This window comes from Cryptomeria japonica, chromosome 1, assembly GCF_030272615.1.
Source record: "Cryptomeria japonica chromosome 1, Sugi_1.0, whole genome shotgun sequence".
NCBI lineage: Eukaryota > Viridiplantae > Streptophyta > Pinopsida > Cupressales > Cupressaceae > Cryptomeria > Cryptomeria japonica.
Window position 1 is genome coordinate 537586139 of NC_081405.1, and position 24717 is coordinate 537610855.

Genomic DNA, 24717 nt, shown 5'->3' on the forward strand with positions numbered 1-24717 from the left:
ATGACTAGCTTGGAGTCTTGGAAAAATCATTGTTCATAAATTACATTAGCATATCGTGGGTATTCGGATCGAGAGAATCTTACTTATGGCTGCGTGGAAGAAGGGTTTGTTAGAACAAAGTTACAAGTGTTAATTTGGTGTATGATCTGATGTTTGAGCGGTTAAGAGGTCATTCTCAAGGCATGGTCATATTTCCTTTTCCAAACGCCATCTCCTGACAGTGAACCTTGATTTGGTGGAGTGAGTTTGTTCTCATGGCTGTTCGAGTGTGTGTTATGTGATGCTGCAGTATTATGGACAGAACTGCCCATTGTTTGCAATATAAAGTGGCTATCATTCTTGAAGATAGAAATAACATTTCTGATTATCTTGCTGGATGCTTGACTCATTGTCGATGTAATCTACTTGGAGTGAGTGGACGTACAGCCTGGACCTGAGTAATATCAATCAAAAGTTTATATCTGCTGTTATTTTGTAAACAGAGCTTAATAAGGTTGTTATCCTGAAGACGGATGTTTAAAATTCAAGCAAAGAAAGGTTAGAATGCTGTGTTTTGGTTCTTGCATTGTTTCTTCAGTTTGCAATTCAAGAAAAGCTTACTATCTCTGTTTATGTGCTATGGAACTTAATGTGTTCAGACATTATATATTTCTCTGCTTGCTTTACATCAAAACAATTTAAGAATCCATAAAAATCTGAAACACACAAATTACAAACCAAATTTCATTATTCACACTTGCACTGAAAATTTTGGGGAAAATCTGTAAGGGATATTAGAGACTTCCACTAGTGACTATCTATTTGAAAATAATTTGGAATTGTTTTTGTCTTCTACAGTTCTGTGTGGATTAAAAATGGTGATATTCAATTTTAGGATGAAATTTAATGTGAAATGTCTTTTTTATTGGTAGTATGTCAGCACAATGAATAGAATGGAGGAAATCTTTGAATAGTTCCGGACTAAGCTCCAAAATTAGAAAGTTGATTTGTTCGATTATAGAATAAGTTTAGAAAATAATGGAAAGATGTTAGTGATGAAGCAGGTATAACAGAAGAAAGAAAGAGAAAGGGAATATGAAAAACCTTTAGATGAAGGCAAAAACTATTTTCCGAGGGATCTTACAAGAAAGGCAAAGGAACGAAGATGGAAGTCCCTAACTTGAAATAAATGCTTAGACCAATGAGTTGAGACTTGAGAGTATTTTGAATATGACAATATTCAGGACTCTCAAAAGATGAAGATGAAACAAACCAAACTCAAAAAGCATGCAATCCTTTCGTGGAAAGTTGTGAAAAGAATGAGTGATGCATGGGCAAATCAGATGATGGCAAGAATAGGAAATTTTTCTCACTAGAGATTATGAGTTGGATTTATTGAAAAGGGCTAAGAACTTAAGACGAGGAAATGTGCCTAAAAGATTGAAAAAAAATTCTACATGGTCGTAATAAATCATGACACCATGCGATCAATAGAGAAAGTAGTTTGATATGTGAATGGGTTAAGATTTAATATGCAAGAAGTAATGAGCACATTGAGAATTAATGTAGTGGAGTAGTATCCATTTGCTTTAAAACCATGAGAGAAATTGTAATGTAGTGTACCATCCATTTGCTTTAAAACCATGAGAGAAATTGTAACATGAATTTGTGAAGCATGATAGAATTAATGTAGTGTAGTATCAATTCACCAACATCTTTGATCCAAGAGCATCCATGTTCACAAAAACAGATAGGTTAGAAAAGAATTGGTTTAGTATGTAGTATAGTATCAATTTACCAACGTGTTTGATCCAAGAGCATCCATGTTCACAAAAACATATAGGTTAGAAAAAATAGGTTTAGTATGTGTGTGCAAAGAAATGGCACTATGAGATGAGTCAGGGGAGTCAAAGAAACATTCAGCCAAATTATATGGCAATTTGGAAGCATATAGCATCATTAGCAGTAGCTTATTTTACTTCTATAGCAATTTATTTCACTTTTGCAGCAATTGTGTAAACTCTATCAACCACCGTTGTGCATTTTATCAGCTATTGTGGCTAGCTCTTTTATAGCAAAACTTTCCGATACCATAATTTCTTTATACAAACTAAAAACAAAGAATTGTTTTGTCTTTAAATTGCATAACTTTTTCAGGTGAACATGAATATGTGGATAGTTTTTATACAGTAACAGATATCACTTGTGCAAATCCGTCACTTCAGCATCAATAGTAAAGGTTTAGAGAAAAAAGAGGATTATCAAAATTAACTCTTGATTAAGTCTTAGAGGGACTCCTGACATTATATTATAACCATTTTAACCTATTTTTATATTTTCTATCATTTTGGAACTCAAGCAAAACTTGTTTAAAAACAGCCCAAGCAAAAGCCAAATTGTTTTGGAAGGCTAAAAAGAATTAGTTTCTCCAACCATTCGTGTGGCATATAGAGTCAACTTTTTGCATGCATGTGGGAAAGGAGAAAAAAATGTGTTCAAGTTATTTTTATGTACAAACGTGCCCCAAAAATATTAAAAATTAGAGAAAAACAGCCTAGAAGGGATAAAATTAATTGTGGCACGTGTATGGACAAATAAAGGTCATTTTGAAACAAGGGAAAAGCATTGGTAGAACAGGGGAAAGAATTGAGAAAGTGTTCTTTCAAAAATACACATTTTAAGCCATTTTCAATTTGTAATAGTTATGATTTTTCTTTCTCAGCATGTTAAAAGCCAATGAAGTGTATTTTTAATTTTTAATGCATGTAAATGTAATTGTCATTCCATCTAGTTGTGTGAGATGTGTGAATTTTGTTAGGATAGCAACCCAACCAAGGCTGCATCAAAGCAGAAGAGGCTCTTCCTAACTTTGGAAAAGAATGCATATCACTAATGAGATTAAGATAAATACATCTAAGTCATACCATATCCTCAAAAACAGATGAGATGAAATTTTGGACGTGAAAAGTCCATCCCAATATTAGCTTAGGGACAGAATTGATGCAGAAAAGTTAGCATTGTTATTCGGCCATAAGAAGTGTGAGCTTAGTCGAGGGTGGACTCTTCTCAAACTCAAAACTCTGAAATTCAAGTCGTCAAGATAGACTTGTCAACAAAAGAGCAAAGTGACTCCTCTACAACAATTTCAAATGCAGAGAGTTGAGGTAGGGAAATCTGGAGATTACAATGGCCTTTCAAGTGCAACCGTGCATGGAACTTCTGATCTTTAAATTTGCCTTTGTTCACACCTACTGGTAATCACCCTCTCTTTCTACCACTAACGAGTCTACTGGTACAAGAATTGGGCAGGAAAGGTGCTGTGAAGATGTTAATGGGACAGAAAACATATAGATAGTCAGAAGGAACTATGGGGGTCTTCCACTGTGGTAGCTGTCACTGTAGCTTATTCCCAATAGATATGAAAGACATATAGAATGGATACCTATACCAGCTCAGAATCCTACAACTGGGACCTTCAAAACCAAGAGAAATGAAGAGTTTTTTGAATTCGCCTTTTAACTTACATAACTTAATACATTTGAAATAAGAATTTGATTACTGCCTCTAACCAGATATCATATCAAGGCCCTTTGTCTTATAGCAGTGTTGCTCTGTTAGGGAAGCTCTTTTTAATCTGAAAGGTCGTTGATATTGCTTGAGTATGTTAACGTGCTAGGTGAAAATTGCAATTGTCTTCAATCAGTATTTTCATGAGATGCTTAGGATCTTTAGCTTTTCAAAAGGTTTTTTTTTATTTTCTGAACTACCATTTTAACATAGGGAAAAAACCACGGTGATTCCATTTAATTCTAGTCTATGTAAATCTCATTAAAGTTCTTATTAAATTCTCAATAATTATTTAATTTCTGTAACACACAAATGAAGTGTTTCCTATGTAGGGTAGAAGTTTCTAACAGGCCAATCATGATAATTCTAAATCTCGTCCCAATAAAATTAAATACCTGAACAAGGAAAATAACATTACGTATATAATACTAGTCAAATGCATTACATCGGAAGCATAGTAGATGCAAATGCAGAACTATTGACTAATTTTCTATCAGTCCTCTAAGACGCTCTTCATTCTTGATTTCCAACTACATACTTTTTGGAACGTCTACTGATCTCTGTTTTCACCTGATACGTCATAGAATTTAATTCTACAAATAAGCTTAAGTTTATTTCACTTCCTTATGGTTGTATCCTCGTTCTTCAGGTTAATGAATTCTACATTTGAAAAAAAAATTATAATTTTCAAGTTCAGCAGTATTAATCCTTTCTGAATAGTTCCACATTAAATGTGTACATTAACTGAAAAAGCTTATGCTAACGGTTTTAAAAACTATGAACATGAATTGACAAATGAGTACATTGACCATGACAGGGTTCAAAAAGCTTTAAAAACTATACACGTAACTCAATGATTCAACACTTCGACCATGACAGAGTTTCAAAAGATTAGAAACTATGAACATGGCTCAATGACCATGACAGGGCTACCAAAAGCTTTATAGCGATCCTCTTAGGCTTTCAAATTTCTTCCTTTCATATATTAAGTTGAGCTTATAAAACCAGTTTGACTATAAGATTTACGTGATAGAGGAAACATATCAAGTGGAATCCTAGCCCAATCCTACTAGTGAAGGAATGCTAGAGCATAAGGACCGACTTTGGCACCAGATTTATAAGAATTCTGGATTCTGCATTCCATCTTAAATCTAGAGACATAAGACTGACAAATATTGAACTTTGGACCAAACTTGAATTTTTTTCATTCTCGAATAAATGCTAGAAGTACCTACATGTTACTTAAATATAGTTGCAAACTACAAGCAACTTTGGTCAAACAAACAGCCTAGGACCTAGCATTGAGTCCATGCTTTGCACACAGCCATTCAGGATGAAACTTTAGAAGCTTGCCATCTAAATAACAAGAAGATAATTATACTTGAAGATTGCGATCTAAATAACAAAGACTTCAATTCAAAATGAGAAAAACATTTGACACAAAAACAAAAAAGCATTTACCATTAACATGAATCGCCACTTATTCCCAATATTAAATGCAACTCTTATGCTATTGAAATCGAAGAAAGCCAGCTTATAAAAACAACACCTGACAATATTCTAATCTTAGAAAAATAAAAATTCAGAAATGCACACCAGACAAGCAACCAGATCTTCAAGGAAAATGATGGTTAAAGCATGAAATCCAGCAGTTACAATTACCTTTACAGCCAGGCCACAAGCATTTGGTCTGGTACCTAGGACAAGCAGCTTCTCTAAGTTCCCTACAACTAACAGCTTCTCTGAATTCCCTTCTCATTGGAATCGTGATAACTTTGAAATCAGACTTGCCTTGTATATGTACCCATTTGGGTAACAAGGGTCTAATATTACCGCCAACATTAATCAAGACAACATTATAATTTACAGCCCATCTAAATTTGAATAGCTACATAGCGACAAGTTTTAATCTATATTGAAAGCAGTGTGAAGCTTCTGCATACTTTTTGCTTTTGATAGCAGCTAAACTGTACATTACACTAATTTCACCAATTGGCATGTTTTGTGTACTATATAAAGTTCAAACATCATTAGGTGAGTACAGAGTGGCAACTATTCCAATTTGATCAGGTAAAACATTCCTGGCTCACCAAGCATTTCTACGCATGATTCCTATCATGTACACTGCCTTCCTGTAGACCTGCAACCAAAACCCAAATTATTTTGCACTTCAATACTTCCTGACAAACTCTAATGATTAATTTTTTGTGATTACAGCGAGCAAAAACTCAAGGGAATAGCCTGGGTATGAATTCCAGAAAATATTCAAATTCATTCTAATAAGGGACCAATCTACATGTAAGTTAATGCCTGACCTGTCATTCTTGCAACAGAGTCAACAGGTCGGAATTCATCATCTGATGATTGAAGCATTTTTGCAGGACCAAATGCATCACTATTTCTAACTTGGTTTATCTGGGCAAATTGTTGATCATGAGGCTGAGGCATTCCTGGCGTAGACAAAGCAGCAGCCGAATCTACTGGGTGAGGAAGAGAGAGTAGATGTGGAGCTGCATGAGAATGTGGGAGTTGGTGTGTGTTTACAATAAAAGGTAGGGAATCCCTGGGCTGAAAACTTGAGCCAGAATGGGCATGCTGAAGGACATCAGCCATATTGACACCAGTTTGGCTTTGATTGATGTCACCATGTTCAAAGTGACCAGACTCCACAGCATTAAAACCAGTATGCTCCTCATCAGATTGCTTGCATATCTGCTGATCTGAGGATTCTGATATACAATCCAGTCTGAGTTTCTTCTGTGGCGGCTGCCCACTCCTTGGACTTTCCTCGGGTGAATTGGCCCTGCTGGATGATTCATCATCTCCAAGTGATTCTGATGATGGTGGACCCTGCTGTGAAGAAAGTGACTGAGATTCATCATGTGACAAGCAATTGAAAGATGGCTTTGCCACTAAACTGGAAGTTCCTTCAGCCCCTGTACCATCTTGGGAAGCCACTGAACCAGGAACCAAACTAGAAAGATTCATTTTAGCATCAGGTGCCTGTTCAGATAGCATCACAGATGCAGGCAAACTAAAACCTGATGAAGTTGTACCATCTTTCAATGCACCGCTTAGTCTTTGTTGTTCTTCTATGATCTTCTGCAGATATTTCCCTTGTGCCTCAATGCGCAACTGCAATTGCCTTTGCACCTGAATGTAATTTTATATTAGTATTCAGACATAATTTAAAGTTATGATCAATGATAATGTAACACAGTTCACCAAAAACCAAATGCATGTTAAGTTTAGACAGCTAAAATACACCATGTCGCTACCAATCTAGGGTGTAACAGTAATTCACTTTCAGACCTAATCCATGGTTCATTCATTTTTCTTTTATTTTTTTAACCACATCTTCAAGGTTTCCAATAAACCCCAACCTGTACAAATATGAGGAAGATTAAGCTGCAACCAAACCTCAAACAAATTTTTCCTCATCCCTGAAGATAAACAAATCTACAAAGCAAGGCTCTTCTCTGATTATGTTCTAGCTTGACTTTTTCTTAAGTAAAAATCTATCTGATCGATGTCAAACAGGCAATAATGCAAGGTTGCAGCTCCTTCACCTTGGTATTATGCTAAAAATGGCAATTAAGTTCCCCAGGTACAAACAGAACAGAACATCCATTGCTTCCCAGTTAAGTCCATTTAGGAAGAGGGAGGAGGTCAGTTCCATGACCTCAGGAAAGACTCAACAGCCACATTGAATAACCACCAAACGGCTAGTAAAAGCAGCTTTAGAACTGTCTTTTACAAAGATATGCTCAATATGATATTTGAAAAAAACTCAATATAGCTAGACATAGTTGCTCATTATGTATCAGACTGTGGTGGAAATTCCACAAGCACAGATTTTGCACCCACTCATGTAAGAATGGAAGACAGTTGTAATGACCTTTATATTGTTACAAGATAGTGGATATGTAGTAGAAATTCTGCCTAGCTCCCACGGCATATCAATATCCAAGTCCCAAACAAATTTGGGAAATAAGAAATTAGAATGATTTTCAGAGTGCAGCATTTGAGATGCAAATCATACACAGAACCTATCAGCCAGTTTTAATGTCCAAGAATGCACGAGTATGTCAAAGGGACTCATTAAGTACAGCAAGTTATAATGTAGCTCAACTGGATTACTAAAAAGCTCTCTATAGCAACAACAAAAAAATTCCTGACATTAAATGTTGGAAGGTAGAACAAAACAGACTAACCCTAGTAAGTTCAAATATATAAAAGCAATATTACATGGATCAATTGTGTGAAAGGTGGGTTCAACAAAAGGAACTATCAAGAGAGCCAAGAAAAAGGCTGATGGAGATCAAGGCTCTGGTTTGAATTAAAATTCAAGAGCAGAAGAATTAAATCCTCATTGATTGCAATAAAAGGGCCAACACAGAGCTTGATGATATCCTCAGGAGAATGGCTTGTGCTCATCAGGCTCAGTTGAACTATCCTAAGAGGAAGTAGGGAGCTCCTCCCAAAGCTTATCCTAACATCCGAGACCAGAAATACTCTAGACATAGAGAAAATATTACTCGTGTATCTTCACCCCCATAGTTATGGACTGTCAACAAGGGAAGCTAACTAAGCCTTTATGCTGGATGCAGGAAGAATTAACCTTAGATTACCTGGTAGCTATTTGCAAAGGGGGACTTCATCTCATCCATTTATTACAATCTATGCAACTCTAGTAACCAACAAAGCATTTGGATCCTCAATGCCTAAAGTAACCTGACGAGATGAGAATTCAGGTTATCCTAGAAATCCCCTAACACCCAAAAGTAAGGGGCAAAAGTGTCGCAAAACAGTTCTATTTTAAATAACAAAGTAGGTAGTAAAGAATCCTTTAGATTCCCTGTAGAATCAATAATATGCTCTTGCATAACACTTGAAAATAAAGTGCTTCCCTATCTTGACCTTGTGAGAGCAAACATGACAGTTCCCACTGCCCTGCAAAACAAGTTGATGTCTCAATTTTAACTCATCAGAACATTCTATCCCCTCATAAAATGGAATTTTAAGCCACATTTCAGTCATGCTGAAGACAAATGGAGCATAGAACCACACAATCAACAACATGCAAGAAATAATCCGCCAAAAAACCATCTTAGGTTGTGAAGCTGTGGAAATGAGATCCAAGTGATAGCTTTATTAATGCCATGGTATTCATCATTGTAAGCTTACTGATATCATAGTAGCCATGTTTGTAGTGTACAAAATACACAAGGTTTAAGAACATAAAACACATTCAACTAAAAATGGGAGAAAAATAAGAAAAAATAATGTATGCAATTTTTCAAGCAATATCAGAAAGAAAGCTAGTCTATAAATAACTTCAGATAGTATTTCAATGTAGGACGACAGAGTATATAATTGAAGTCAATCAAGGTTAAAGAGAGGTTTTTAATTTTTAATTCAGAGGATTTTTGCTGCTGTGATTGATCATCTCTTTCATGTGAATGTGAGAGGTGGAGGCAGATGTCCATGGAACTTATGAAAGGAGAGAGCTGGATCATGGAGATATTTGTTTTAGAGACTTTAGGATATAAAATCCATACAAAAGAAGTCAAACTAACATCATTTTCTATGTTGTTGTCTCTTAAATATAATTACTGATGAAACAGCCTGAATTGTCTTAATGGAGATCCTGATAGACTGAAGGAAGCACATAGGCATATTATCAATTTGTAGATGAAAATGCCTTGAAAAAACAAGCCGATGAAAATTAAATTATCCCAATACGGCAAGATGGGTCCCTTGCGTAGGTTCAAACTTGAAAACATTAGATTAATAATTTAATAGTGTAGAGCACACAAAAAGTGATAAAAGACATAGAAAGTTGACTTCGCAATTCTTCCTGTTATAGTGAACCACAAAAAAATCAAGAGTATATGCAGGTCAATTTAATGGGCATATAAAGGTTTTCAGCTCCCTGATAAAATGCTGAAATAGCAAGGAGATGGCTTGGAATGGTCAGAAACCACTAGCATAGCTGATAAATAGTGCTTTTATTTGCTGTACACTGGTCAATCTGTAGCATTGTAGCAGTTCTGAGCAATTATGACAACAAATAAACAACAGAAACAATTAAATAATTGCTAAAATGCTCAGAAAGTTTGTTATTATATCCATAAGAATACCAGAATGGACAAGTTTAATTGACTTGGGAAAAAAATATACAACTTTCATTCCTCAATTCTAGGATAAGCAAAATTGTTTCAAAGTTAGGTTTTAGATTAATTCCACATGCTCTCATTTCCAAAACACTTCTGGAAACTGCAGTGTTCTATTCAATATTGCTTTATAGTTGTACACGTTCCATGAAGATGCATCTCCTTGGATCTGAACTGGAAGATGCCTATACAAGCCCCTATTTGAAGAGGCTGAATGGTAAACCAACGTCTTTCAGGTTGCCCACTCCTAGACATTGTAACCAGGTTCTTCCTCCTACTGAAAATTTGTTAAGGATAAGGATCAGATTGCTCACTCCTCGACATTGTAACCAGGTTCTTCCTGCTACTGAAAATTTGTTAAGGATAAGGATAAGAAAATTATTAAGAGCAAACAGAGTCATGAACACGGTAGCCAACCCCATGAGCATGATGAAGTACATGCCTTGGATCTGAACAACATGCCTACTTATACCCCTATTTAAGGAGGTTGAATGGTTATTTAACACCATTCATACTGCCCACTTCTAAACATCAAAATCAGGTTCTTACTCCTGGTGAAATTTGGTATAGACAAAATTCAGAAAATTATTATGTGCAAACAACGTCATGAACATGGTAGCTAACCCCATTAACATGATGAGGTGAATGCCCAGGAGAACCCCAAAGTCCAAACAGACCAACCAAATCACAGAATCTAAGAGAACGATAAATTCAGAGACTTACCTATAATTACATTTGATCTTCACTGTGAATGACTACTTCATTGAGACTTAATCCACTTGACAATAACATGCTTGAATGATTATAAATGAAAATTAGACTTAAATTTAAAATGTTGTACCCTAGCACTTTTCTATTGTAAGAGAACGAAATTTTCAGCCCTATTTGACTTATTTTATCATTTGCATATTTATTAAAATAGTTTCACTCAATTTCATTTCTATTGGCATATATTAAAATCGGACATGTTTGAACATGAGACGATTTTTGAACTGCAAAGTTTCATATATGCATGCATACATGCATACATATAAACATAAAGTTGACGGAGAGGAAGTTATGTAGGTAACTGAACAATAAGAATATCAAAACATAGGTGCCTCAGATCCTGAAAAAATGTCAAGCTGATTTTATTTATATGTTGTGTGTTCCACAAACTTTAGAGCAGACAATAAGTAGGCTTATTTTTGCTCATATATGATCTTTAATGGGTATTTTCAGAAAATGATAACAGTAAACTTCTGCACTCGTAACAAACGCTTACTTTGTTCATCTAAGCAGGCTGTATCAGACCATTTGAACATTAAATGAAATAGAGAACAGAAATAATTTACAGTAGAAAACCCACCTCAAGCTGCTCGTGCAGGCGTTTTTGTACTTCCATCTGCATCTGCAATGCTTCTGTAATTTGCATTCCCCTGAAAATAAGAGAAGATATAATTACCACAGAGAACAACACCAAACTCCCTAAACAATATTGAAAACCATATATATGTGAATAAAAAAGAGACATTAACCACCTACAGGCAGGTATAACCAGTGATCAGTGATGCAGCAGTTCAGCAATAAGGAAGAAACTGCAATGAAGAAGACCTATGTGGGAGAAATCTACAGGAATGTTAAGGCTGAATGCAGCTGAATTTTGAGGACAGAATGGAAAAAAAACAAATGGGGCAAGAAGTAGGCGTGAGTGTTAAATAATAAAGACAATTCTCTACAAGTTTATTGTTTAACTTTACATGTTACTACTAGGCTAAGAGGAAGCGACTCAAAAATCTCTGGCCTATTGTTGAAGCACCTGCCAGATAGTCTTGATGATTAAATTATTCCATTGATTAAATTTTACACTATTTGATAATTAAATTATTCCATTGACAATAATTAGTCATTTATACTTGTCAATATATTCCACGTGTGAAAGCATTATTCGAAATACTTTCACAAATGATAAAATTCTCTGCATCTAACGGTAGAGACTCTACTAAGTGTTGACATAAATTATCAAAGCGGAATCATCAACTGGAAATCAGGTAACAAATTCTCAAATGGCCGACACAACTAACCTGGGCACAAGGTCATGGAGAAATCTGTTCTTCATAGTTGCCTCACTTTCATGCAGTTGTCCATGAGGGTCACATCACTTTCTATTTAAGATTTAAAGAAATACTTCCCACATATCTAACCTTGAAGAGACTGGTGAAAAACAAGGACCTTGATGACATGTGACAACAAACTTCTATGTGACCTCGCAAGGACTGGAATTATACTAGTTGCCCAAGAATTTAATTAATATAAAAAAAAAGCAAAAGTCAAACTAATGACCACAAATGACTGATGCTAAAAAGAACTCTAGGTTTTAAAAAGTAGCAATACAAGAAAACAGTGTAAAAATAACTAGAGAGGCTATGCTCAATGCAGCTACAATCCAAACATATGATCCAATAACAAGTAAAAATAGCCATATGAAGGAAAATCACTCAAATTAAACGAGAAATTGATGACAACAATGCTTGGGCAAGGAAAACCAATGGCATTGTCATCTGCCAGTGCCACCACAAGGGGATCAATGAAGGATCTGACAATGTCCATAGGGGAATACCTAAAGCTATGAGGCCATGCTAGATAAATCTCAAATACAAAGTTACACCTCATGAAACCTCTCCTAATGCCTAAAGCTGATGAACTCCCATAGATAGATTTAAAAAACACTGATCTAAGTTGCTGGGAAGGAAACTAGAATGCCCTTGAAGCTAAAATGAAAAAAATCCATGATGCATGCCAAGAATAAGAGCGATAAAGTTTGACATGCCTTGGGTATATCACCCAAAGTCTTGAAGATGAACATAGAGTCTCTTTTTTGTACTCATTTGTATCCAAAAGGAACTTACTGTGATACCCCTGTGACATGATGGAAGATGATAGAAGGTAATCGACACAGCAGCTCTAAGGGTCGGATTGGAGGCTGTAATTTTGACTTGCACTTCTTTCCTATGGATCCCATTGCATTCCCATCATGTGGTACACCTTCAGGCTACCATTTATCATTAAATGTTCCTATATTTGTAAGTTCTGAGATTCACATTTTATTATCTCGGAATATGTGCCTTGATTAAGTCGGCATATCCCCTTCTCATGTGTAGTAAAGGTGTACAAGTAGAGGGCATACCTCCCACCATTTCATCAAATTAATCATGATTAGATTATTTTATTTATTCACAGCTTTCAATGCCTAGAGGCTGTAATGTTGTCTCCTTTTGGGATTTCCCTAAATCTTGCCTTAGATTACTATTCTCAAATGATAAGGGAGGGTTAGAGAGAGGGTTCCTTTATCTTCTTAAAGGGAAAACAGTTTGCCGGTCCCTTTATTGTTTTCTGTTATGCTAAAATATTCTCCCTTTTGATTCTTTTTTCATTTAGACCAGAGTGTAGATCGAACTTCTGTATATATCTGCATATTAATCTATTTTTATGTGTTTTATAGCTGCATAAGGAATTCACTGGTAAGCATACCCAGATGATGTTATAAGCAATCAGTCAATTTCGGTGTGGCTTTCTGAAGGTATCTTTAAGTTTGATCCGCCTGCGATGTTGATGTAATTCTGAGTGCAGTCTATTTCTTCCCAACTGATTCATGTATTATGGATTAAGTATGAATGTCATACATATTGCAGTCTATATTAATATCACTACTGAATTCTGCATAAGAACATTATCAGGTTTCATATATTAAGCATACATATTAAGCACATCCCCAACCAAGAACAAAGATGCTACTGCCCGTAACTTAATAACAGTTCTGATTTAATCTGATCCATGGTGATCTCCTTGGATCCTTGGATTCCTTTCCTTTATATCTCTCAATGTGAGGGAGGGGTCACACCTCTTCACCATGTATGCCCTTTGGCAAGAGGCACACCCTTTCACCGTCAGCACCCTTTGAAAGAGTGCAACTCTTAATTATTTCTACCTTTTTGAAAGGGACACAACCTTTCACAATCAGATCTGCATTTTTAAATTAGGTCTGCACCTCTGATTCCCAAATTATCCCCCTCAAATGAGGTTCTCTTCTCCCTTTAACATCTCATGTTTGATGGAGTCACAACTTTTCATTTCATGTCTTTGACCATTCATTAACTTAATTAAAATTTAATTATATACTTTTATATTTTTATTTTAATTTTACTATTATCATTTACCATTAAATTGTATTTCAAAGTGGGGACATTACAGAGGCATCAAGGATTTCTATCCAATCATATCTTCTATATTCACATAATTGTTTTGGCCTAAGGGTATCATCATAACTATTCGTGTTCTTCTGTACATTTGGGAGTATCTCATTTATGTAATTTGAGCTGAGCGACATCACTTTGACTTTATTGGTATTATATATGGTTATCAAACTCTTCATAGTATCAAAGCAAGAGTGAAAACCTCAATATCAATTAAGAAGAATTTGCTTTGTAGGTCACATATTGTTGAATTTCGCAAAAAAACAGTGGGCTCATTTATTCATCCATTAAGGACACAGTACATTTCAACCTAAATTTGATGTACACTTGAGCATCATGGGTTTGCTTTTTAATTGATCTTCCAAATGTCAGAACTTTCACATCTCAACTCTGATTGAGTTGGTATTGGAAAGTTGGTTCAAAGATCTATGCATTTATATCCACTTTGATACATATCAAAGTTTTCTTCCTTGTTTTTTATATGTCTGAATATGAAGGAAGCTTTCACAAGATTCAGTTAGTTTGGTGATCACTGATTTGCATTAAATGCAGCAGATGGGATTGGAGATTAAGCATTTGGTATGTGCTCATGGGACTCTTTGTTTTACAATCATACAGGATTTATTTACACTGAGTATCAGCTTTTACTTAGCCTTGGGATGTGTGTGAATTGTTGTTGAACTTATAATGCTGATCTGATTTCAAATAGCAGAATTTTGCGAATTGACTTCTTTCATACATGAGACAAAAGTCAACCACCAGCACTCAATCGATTCAACTTCTCTCATACGTGAGACAAAATCCCACTCCTGTGGGAATTGTTATTATCTACAAGAAGAATCAAGTTTTGTCCTCTATATCCACAAGATAAAGCAAGCGTATTTCAGCACATAAAGATGGCCAAATAAGCTTGACACTCAAAGGGCCCAATCAATCTTAAGGGTGGTGTTGGAGATTGTAATATTGACATGCACCTCTTGCCCATAGATACCATCTTGTTGCCAACATGCTGTAAACCTGTACCCATATGGTCAGTACTCATCAAACTGATGAGTTTCTACAAAAGATGAGCAACTCTGCTGCAGAAACTCATGAGTTACTTGAGTCTCACCTAGGCTGACAAATACAAGGAATTTGGGCCACTGCATACAACCTTTATTTTTATTGTCACTAATTTGAATCTCAATGTAAAGTGATAGGAAGGATTTACAAACAATTGGTTAAAATCAATCAAATGGCATGTGCCATGAAGGTCCTAATGGCCTTGGAGACCTTTATTTGGGCACTGCCCCTTGACCCTGCCAGGGACTGCTGTACAGCCCACTTTAGTTTTGAAAAGCAAAAAATAAAGATTGTTTTGGGAGAGCGTTGGATGGAAAAGAAATGGTTTTTTGAATTTTTCCCTTTAATTGGCTTGTTATTAAAAAAACTTTTTTGGCCCTTAATTTATTAATTTTTCAGTAGTTTTAGTTTCCCAATTGAATCCTGAGTAATCAAATCCCATTTGTACTTTTGCTTTGCCAAGTCAATCCTGATTCCTTGTAATGCTAATATGATCGATATAGACTTATGCACAGTATTCCATAGGGATGCATGTATTAATTATATTTGCAACAGCAACCCACATTGTTCCCCGTCATCCCCAAATTTGGATCCATACTCCCCGTCCCTGAAACCCATACCTACATTCCCCCGTCCCCCTGTTCTGACACTTAGTGGAAAACTGCTTATGTGTTCTCTAAATCCATTCTTATGCTTCTCATGGATTCTTAGGTGATTAAGATGAGACAACAGAGTTCTCTGCATAATGTTCTAGTTTCCCTCTTTCTTCTCCCCATGTGAACTCCATGCTACTCTCCCTCCCTCATAAACTTCCAAAACAGATGGCTGGTTCTCAATCTGTGCACATTAGTGACCATGAAAGAGGAGATTGTACACCAGGGAAATAAAAATGCAAAGGCTGGGAGCGGCAGCAGAGCTGATGAATTTCCTTTTTGTTTGATTTAAACCTACTTTGGTGCAAGAAAAGAGGTGGTGAGTAGGGAGGAGAGAAAGAGAAACTATGCCAATGATTATCTCTGAGTTTCTGTTAAGCCTGTGACTTTGCACATTTATACAAGCCAAAAAGGCAACAGTTTAATAATTACCTAACTGTTGTCCAAGCCTTGCAATAATCGTCTTACTAATCAGAGTAGCCCCCCACTTAATGCTACAGTATTCAAACAAAGTTCCCTATGATGATCAATTTTGGGTTCTGCTAAAAGATGTTTAGCATGAGAGTACTAAACTTCGGCATTCAAAACAGAATGATGTCTGACACACATGCACACCCACAGACACCTGTGCATGCACACACAGGCACACACACACTGTAGTGTCCTTAAATCTGCAATATAAGTCTGAAAAAAAAACAGCATAGGAAAAAGTTTAGAAAACCACTAACGATGCAGCATCCAAATTGGAGAGGATATCAGCAGAGTCTTTCTTTTCTGATTTGTCACCTACACAGAACACAAACACAGCAGTAACTTGTTAATCTCTTTTTAGTTAGTCTTCTATTAACACATTTAAAATCTAGCAGGCAACAGCCTAAATTTGTAATATAATTTATCATGCATCCTTCAATCAAAACCTTTTTGGCTAATACCCTAAAAACAATCAAAAGGCTTCTCTGAACAATTCTGTGCACAAAAACCATATAATTATCCTTAAAAAGCTGACAAGTAAACTTTATTTACCATCGGCTCCAGAGTCTGGTAGGTATTTGGATAGGCGATACTTCTGCATATAAAATCAGCATGATGTCAATTCAAAGAAAATATATATATATACATTCTAAATCTAAATGAATGCACCTATTTTTATGGAAATCTAAAGCATCAGACAATGAACACCTGTAAATGGCTCTTCACATGATAGATAGTAAGACCCTGCACACCCATTACTCTTAAAACGCCTTTCGGAGTTGCTCCTGCACAAAGAAAAATTGTCATGTGTCATATAATACACACAAATGTATAGACATTCAGCATAGAGTAATAAGAAATTTCATTTATTTTGCAGCTTCTTCCAAATAATAAACTTCCTAGCAAGCATCACAGCAATTTCATACAAAATCTGCAAAACACATTGGGACATAAGCAGAGACCATTTTTGTACCACCAGTGAATACCTCAATAACATTAAATGTTGGCTTAAGCAATGGAAGGTGAACTAATTAAATCATGAAGATATGCAGAGACCATGAATGTCGATTTGAGTTCCCAAACTACATATAGAAGATGCACATAAACTGCTCAGGTAAAACTTAACCTATTTTATATATGATCCCTTCTTCATCTTATAACAAATTATTTGAAACTTCTGAACAGCTTGAGGCATAACTCATCCTATTCGAGCCTTGGCATTCATTTATTTGTATTATCATTGTGTATATTCAGAAATCTGCCAGAGAAAAACAATACGCAATCCTGTACAAATCATTATTGGTTGAAAAAAAAATTAGAACCAAAAAATTCCAAATTTTCCAGGTACATATTACACATGTAATGGAGTACCAAGATAAAAACTTCCAAAAACAACGGTTGATTACTATAAGCACTAAGTTTCTGATAGTCCATGACTACTCAGAGTTTTCCAATTGCTTAGGCATATGATGTTTCTGATCCTCCAGCTTTGTTCCCAAATCAACCTTTACCTTGTGTGTGTGAAAAGTTTTTAAAAACAGCTATTTCTTAATCAAACATAACAAATACCATTCACATAGATAACCAATTCCACATGAATTGTCCTTATACAGTCAAATTTTCTGGAAATTCTTCAAATTTGATTCAAACAATACGGTAATGAATGTAAAATAAGAGAAAGAATGCCCTGTCCAATAACAAGTTGGAATGGATCAACAAAAACTGGAAATATACACCTGTTCTGGCATGTAGAAAACCAAAACATCAGACAAAGCAATTGCATGGTACACAGCTTGGTGAGTTGTGATCAAGGAAGCACAAAAATCGTACCGTATTAAAGCATCAAATAACAAACCAAATACTTATATATCTTAGACTGTAATGCTCAAACTTAACTTAAGTTTGTGGTGTGCAAGTTGGATGTCTACTGTCACCATCAGCAGTTTGGTTGTTTTATAACAAGCAGGAAATTCTCTTCACATATACCAAGCATTGCACCCATAATATTACAATACATGAAATATTGATCGCAAGAATAAGCAAAAAATCAATTCTATATATTTTGTTCAAGTTTTTGGCCTTGCTTTTCTATCATGCATGAAGGTCTGGGTAACAAATGGCATGTAAATGCTCCCGTCTTGGTTCCTCCAGTTTTTATGTTAATCCCCCACTTCATCTTCTCTATAAAAATTTGATGCCAAGAAAGGTCTCAACAACAATGGAAAATAAGAATCAGAACTTTCCTATTTTATACATTTTCAAATAAACTTATTTGTCCTTCTCTCAGACAAATCTTAATGACTACACCAGAATGAGCCTAACCTGTCCCTTATGGGCATATTGGAACTCATTTTTTAACAAGAAATAGTTGTAACAGAAGGGTATGTTTAGAACAACATTGTACTTGAAAATTTTAAAAATCGCTCACAAATTGGCTCACCACTCAATATGTAACTAGAATTGAAAGTATAATACAGCTTTGTCATTATGTACCAAACAAAAGATGAGATCTGTGACAAATTAAACTCGCCCAATGTCTACATAAAGAAAAATGGTTAATTGGAGTGGCAAAACATCATTCCAACCAACAAGGAGGAAGATGATGGATAACCACATGAACATGATATTGAAGGTAAACAATGATTGTTTCTCTCCCATTATAGTTATTTTTGTTAACCACAATTTTAGAAGGAAATGAACTTATAGTGTTGCAGAATTATAGGTTCAGAAATTATGGTTGGGACAGATGCCCTGTCACTTCAAGCCAATAGTCATATGAGAACATCCTTTTTCCTCAGGTACAAAGATGTTACATAAAAAGAAAGATAGTTCTATCAGTACACTTTGGATTGCCCAGAAAGTGCTCAACAAACAATCCAATGCACAGTAAGGAAATTTGAGAATTTTTAAGAAGAGAAAAAGAGAATTTATAGTTTGTGCATATTTTTTAAATTCTTGGTATATTGAGTGCATTTTTTCTGGTTCTGTTACTTTATTATATTTTTTATCTGCTATCACATTGTATTTTCTTGTCTTGGTGAAATGACACACCAAATTGCTCAACTTATTTAAAACATCCAAAAGCAATAACATTATATTTTCAGATTATATCAGACCATCAATATCTTATATTACCTAGAAGCAGAAGATCAGGATTATGCATTCAATTATATTCTTCTGTTGAGGAGCTGTGGATTTCATCCTTCCTTAAGGACCATTATTGTTGTACCCATAACTTTGAGAGTGATTTTCTAGAAAAGCATATTTTAAAAATTGTTGATATATTGTACATCTCTTCTACTCGACACTAGATGCAAGTGTTTGTTCATGCTTCCTTCATCAATAAATCATCAAAATATCATAATATGGAGAGAAGACAACTAATAACGCTTCTCTCTAGAACTCATCAATAAATTGGGTAAAGAAGGGTGAAAGGAGAACAGTTGAAATTAGAATTAGTGTCCAAAAATGGCCTAGGTAGGTTAATGAGACTCAAAGTACAGCAAGTTACAATAGCAAGTCCAGAATCTTCATAAGAAGATGTCGAATGGAAACATAAGGATTATTCCCTTGGAGAAAACTAATGTTGATCAAGTTCCTCCATGTTCAAGCACTTCTTCATTATATCCACAAACAATTGGAGACAAAAGTGTTCCACATTTTGGCTAAGGTTTATTTTGCAGTGCAAGGTGAGATGGCATGTGTGTCATCAAAAAGGGTTTCATCCTCTCTCTCCTGTTAAATCTCTCTATCTTTTAGGGACATAAAGCCTCTGAATTGGGGAGGTGTGATTGGTAAAAGGTTCTAGGTTTTTAGTTCATGTTAATGTTTGAAGAGGTTTTGGAACAAGAGACAAGCTCTTGGATGCTGGAGTGTGTATTAGATGGCATGGGAGACCAAAGTGTAGGCTTTGGCAAAAGGAAGAAGGGACAAATTCGAGTGTTTCTAGTCTCTGTTGCAAATTCACTAATAGCCACAAGCAGCAAATTTGAAATCACCAAGTCATTTTTGAGATCGCCACTTCTGTAGAAACTAGTAAATGACAATTTCACATAGAAACAAATAGGCATCACATGGGATTCCAAATTTTGTTCTCACAATCTTTTTGGCTTTCTACTGCATTGTACTGTTATATACAGACATTGCAAACACAAGTGGATTATTTTTATGCATTCAGCGGGCATGAAAAGAAATTTAGATAGCATTTTATGCATGTTTCTAGGTTTCAAAAAGGTGACTATTGCAAAGGCAAGTAGCAGGGCCGTGGCTTGTGAGAATTCTTAAGGGTCATCAGAGCGAATACTAGAGATGGTTCAAGCTCAAGAGAAGTGGATCTTTTATTGCCATTTGGAATAGTTTAAGGAGAAATTACTCGCATTTGCTGGAGTTTTCAACCATTAATGGGTTTCTCCAGGGTATATCTGTATTTTACTTTCATGGTCACATACTTGTTTCTCTCAGTTGTTGCTAATTCTTGCTCAGTTCACTTCAGTCTTTGTTGTCCTCTAAATTGAATCCATAATTGATGAGCTATCAAATGGAACCTTCATCATAGTCTACAGATCAATGCCCCTTGAATGTTCCCTCTCTAGGGATGTCCAGGTTCTGTTTAAGGAGGAAGTCAGAGGGAGTTGAGGCAGGCTCATCCAATCCCGAGAATTTTCTGGACATCTGAGATGGATGTCTAGGCCCCAAGATATACAAGTTCCGACTATTTAATATTTCTTCTTTTGTTGGTGCACTTGCCTATTATTACTCAGATGATCAGATCCAAAATAGATGGTATACTTTTTAGCAGTTTTTGAATCTATGAGTAACTTGTATTTCTCATAACTAGCAATGGATCGTCTTCAAAATAAATCCTTTAAATTTCAGTTAAGATGGCTTCTACTCCTTAAAAGTTAACATTGACCAATGTAAAAAATTACAACTATAGACCTTGAATATCGAAAATAGTGGTCCAGACCTCCATCATATAAAATGGATGACATGTTTGACATGCACAGCTAGTAAATTAGAGAGAGGAAAATTAGTAGGGCATAAATATGTTAATGTAAGCAATGAATTTTAGTGGACATTCAACAGATGCCAAAATAAGTTAAAACAGTCTAGAGAAATTGATTGAACACAGTAGCTATGCCGTATTCTAATACAAAGGTATAACAAATATATCTGAATTGTCATGAATATTGAATATCTGCTCTTAGAAGTAATTTTCCAAAAAAAACAATGAAACGTTCTCCATACAAAACACATTACAACAATAATGACAGGGTCACAAATACCCACTATCTGGTCCACCAAGTTCTGCAACAGCGTCCACAAAGCGCTCATGTAATTCAGGAGTCCACCGCAAGCGTTGCTTTGATGATGCCATTCCAGAAGTAACAGAACTATTCATTGCATTGTTTGAGCCCACTGGTACTAAACCTCTTTCATGCTGATCAGGACCTTGGGACCTGGGGGGCATCAAACTAACTGCTGGATATTTCCTTGCACTGTACATCTTGAACGGACTGCAAAATATGAGTTAGGGCAAAGTTTGTTAAACGGCAAGAAACATTGGAGAGTTCTTTATGACATGTGATAGAGCATAAACAAAAGATAGGAGAAAACAGTGAATATTTTCTTAATCATACCACAGTTGTTCTAAGTTATAAACCTGTGCAAAGTAGCCTTTAGATAGGAGAAGAATAAAGTCTGTCTCTCCTTTTCTGGTAGAGCACCCAACGGTGCTGATAAAAAGTTTTGGTTTTGAGTCCTATCTGGCTCATGACTTACAAGTTTTGAGTGCAAGCCAATGTTTGGACCTAAACTCCTTGTCAAGAAACGGAAGAACAAGAAAGAAGATGAAGCAAAATCCAACCTTGGCACCTAAGTGCCAAAGTGAAACAAATAAAGGGATCGAAATGAATTCTTCTAGATAACCAGTGACAGAAAGTTTATCTTCATCCAGATGATGGATCTCTTAGTGTGATAGTAAGCCCCGAATCAATCATGAGTTCTCCAGAAGCTGAGATGCATTCTTTCTATTTGCCATGGATTATGGAAGCTTTAAAACACTATTAGGTGTCTTTGTTAACATGTGGTCTTAAAGCTCAACTAAGAGTGGACTTCGGCATAATTGCCAGCTCCGGAACCACTCTTACAAATAACACACATTTCCACTTAACAGCACAGGTCTATAAACTAAAGCTCTACCAGAAACAATATTAAGGGTTTTAGTGGGCATTCAAACTAAATACGACTATATATCAAACACAGGGTTACTCGTCTCGTAGCCCGCAAATACTGCATTCAACATAAGCAGCAGAAAAAAAAATACACTGCTTTTGCTTAAGAAACTCATTAATTGTCCAAGAAACCCTAGAATTTAAAGCTCTCAACCCCACCTAGCCAAAAACCACAAAGACCAGTAAAAGACAGCTAGGCATAAATGCCGTACGTGAACGGACCATTTCAAACCGCTAAAACTAAAACCAGACACATAACATAATTTTATACAATCCATGGACTACTCAAGGCCTTAAACCCATCAAAATGTACAGAAAAGTGCACTGAATTTAGATAAACTGAGGCCCTCGGCTCTGAGATCACTTACCTTTATGAATTGCTTCTGGAAGGGGTCTCCGATTACTGATCATCGTACGCTATTTTCTCGCATCCCTTTCTAAATATGATTTTATGGATGTCAAAGAATGCGCAAAATCCGAGAGATTCAACCCGGCCTGGCTTAACCCTGGTCAGACGGAGGTTACAACGTGTGAGTTAAAACGCTTGGAATCGGCAAGATTCCCCGGTTCACCTTTAACTCTGGTTAGGCTTGTGTTACTCTAGGTCAAACATACATTTTTTTATTAAAATAAATGGTGAGTACACGTGTACCTTCCTGGTTGGTTCAATGGTTGTTGGGATGGTATAAGTTGGCGAAATGGCCATCTAGCGTTTGTTCGGCATATTCCATAGAATCTTGTTTGGTTTTGTCCTTTTGTGATGCTTAACATGTAAGGGTTTTTTAATTACTATTTATTTTTATTAATATGTAAGGTTTTTGTTTGAGCTCCAATTTTTAATTCCCTTAACTTTTTAATTATCATTTATTTTTATTAATATGTAAGGTTTTTGTTTGAGCTCCCATTTTTAATTCCCTTAACTTTTTGTTTTTGTTTGATCAATATTGGGATAAGCTTAGATTAAGACAATAAATATGACTGAAATCACTATCTTTTAGTTGCTTTGAAGGGTCATATTTTGTGTCTTCTCCTTCCTTCCAAAGTGCACATTGTTTTCTGATAATATTGATCTCCAAGATTTTTTTGGTTTTATCTATTTTTAGAATTAAGCTTGTTAACAATATCAAAGAGAATGTGGAGTTTGTGTAATTGACAAGAAGCTATTCCTCAAAATGAACAATGTGGAGTGGAGAGTGTGTAACGGACAAGAAGGTATTCTTCCAAAAAAAACAATGTGGATTGTGTAATAAACAAGAAGGTTTTCATTTTTCTTAGATGTTTTCAACAAGGATTTATATAATGAATAGTAATGTTGAAGAGATAAGATGAATAGATTTGGCTTGTGTGTGTGTGTGTGTGTGTGTGTGTGTGTGTGTCTGTGTGTGTGTGTGTGTGTGTGTGTGTGTGATTATGTTAGTCAATATAGTTTTAATAAGATGTGAAATGAATTTTCAATTAGAAAAGAGGAGGGAGGAACGATGAAAGTTTTTGGTTATTAATAGTTCATGTCATGGTTGGGATTCTATAGTAGTTGATCTATAAATGAACTAAAATATATTAATCAATCATATCATATCATTGTATTTTTCTTCTTCTAAAGTTTTAACAATATCTTTTGATATGAATATTCTAGAAAATAGCAATATGAATTATCTCTCTCATATTTTATTGTCTTGCATTGAATGAAATTACAAATTTAGGTATTCTCTTCAATGTATTTTTCATTTAATTTTGATTCATTGTTTTAAATGGCTAATCATATGAATGTATTTTTTTCTCAACTACAAAATTTATATAGTTGTAGTGATTTTTCACCATACCATACATGTTTGAAATGACATCAAAAACTATTCTAGCCCTCATCATAATCATTTTTTCATGTATGGTGGTGAGCTATATTAGTGCCAAATTTACTTTTGCCATCAAAGGAATCATCTTGTATGCTACTTATAGTTCTAGGATTTCCTGCTATATCTATTATAAATGACAAATATTGATTTTATGTTAATATATGTACATATCTTATTCAAAAATTAATTAAGGTCTAAAATTTTAACTGCATTAATTATCCATATTTAATGATGGTACTAATAATAAATAATTTTTATTTCAAGCCTCCTAATATGTATGGCATAAGCAATAACATTAGTGTTTGCTTACAATGCAATGTGGTCCTATAGTTTCTTGATCTTGCTTTTGCATTTAGAGAGGTTATCAAGGTCAAGCCTAAAGAACAAGTTCTTTGGCCTCTCCACGTCTAATTACACGTTCTTGCATTTGCCTCTAGCCTTGGCATGCCTCCTCCAACTCAAAGTTTTTTGGCATACAAATTTATATTATAAAT

The 24717-nt window shown here is 35.3% G+C and overlaps 1 protein-coding gene across 1 annotated transcript; it reads right to left on the reverse strand.

Annotated features, from left to right (window-relative positions):
- Nucleotides 1-5160: 5160 nt before the first annotated feature.
- Nucleotides 5161-22970, reverse strand: LOC131044973 (protein PHOSPHATE STARVATION RESPONSE 1). Its single transcript, XM_057978470.2, has 8 exons — nucleotides 22742-22970; nucleotides 21430-21656; nucleotides 16849-16925; nucleotides 16693-16735; nucleotides 16398-16455; nucleotides 11071-11140; nucleotides 5862-6699; nucleotides 5161-5686 (listed from the first exon to the last, which is right to left on the reverse strand). The coding sequence occupies exons 2-8, from the start codon at nucleotides 21644-21646 to the stop codon at nucleotides 5646-5648; spliced, it is 1344 nt and encodes a 447-aa protein (XP_057834453.2). The 5' UTR covers nucleotides 21647-21656; nucleotides 22742-22970; the 3' UTR covers nucleotides 5161-5645.
- Between the last annotated feature and the right edge of the window lie 1747 nt (nucleotides 22971-24717).